Consider the following 345-nt stretch of genomic DNA (forward strand, 5'->3'; position numbering starts at 1 on the left):
TGGGCTTACCTTGTCAAAGTCCTGGTAGTGCTCCTGGACAGTTTTCCGCACGAACTGCAGGAACCTCTGGTTGAAGCTCTTGAACCTTTGCAGAGCCGGGTTGGGCAGGTATTTAAGGATAGGGAAGAAGTCCACAGGATTCCCGGAGCTGGCGGATTCCACGAAATCATGGCTGCTCTCCACCAGACTGAGCATCTCCTTACTGCTCTGGGGGAAGTGCTGCCCGAAGCACATGGCACCGATGACGTTGGCCACTGATGCCACCACATGGCCATAGGGGTCGAAGCGCCCAGGCCCTGACATCAGCTCTTGGAACTTGCCCAGGAGGTACTCGGCCTCCTTGTT

General features: G+C 56.5%; 1 protein-coding gene across 1 annotated transcript in view; it reads right to left on the reverse strand.

The window, feature by feature from the left end:
- Positions 1-345, reverse strand: part of LOC104991054 (cytochrome P450 1A2) — a 6,824-nt gene that overhangs the window by 4,866 nt on the left and 1,613 nt on the right. Inside the window, exon 3 of the mRNA XM_010843412.1 lies at positions 10-339. Coding sequence (XP_010841714.1) covers positions 10-339 — 330 coding nt within the window. The remainder of the gene's footprint in view (positions 1-9; positions 340-345) is intronic.

The sequence above is a fragment of the Bison bison genome, unplaced genomic scaffold (assembly GCF_000754665.1).
Source record: "Bison bison bison isolate TAMUID 2011002044 unplaced genomic scaffold, Bison_UMD1.0 scf7180017864181, whole genome shotgun sequence".
NCBI classification, from domain to species: Eukaryota; Metazoa; Chordata; class Mammalia; order Artiodactyla; family Bovidae; genus Bison; species Bison bison.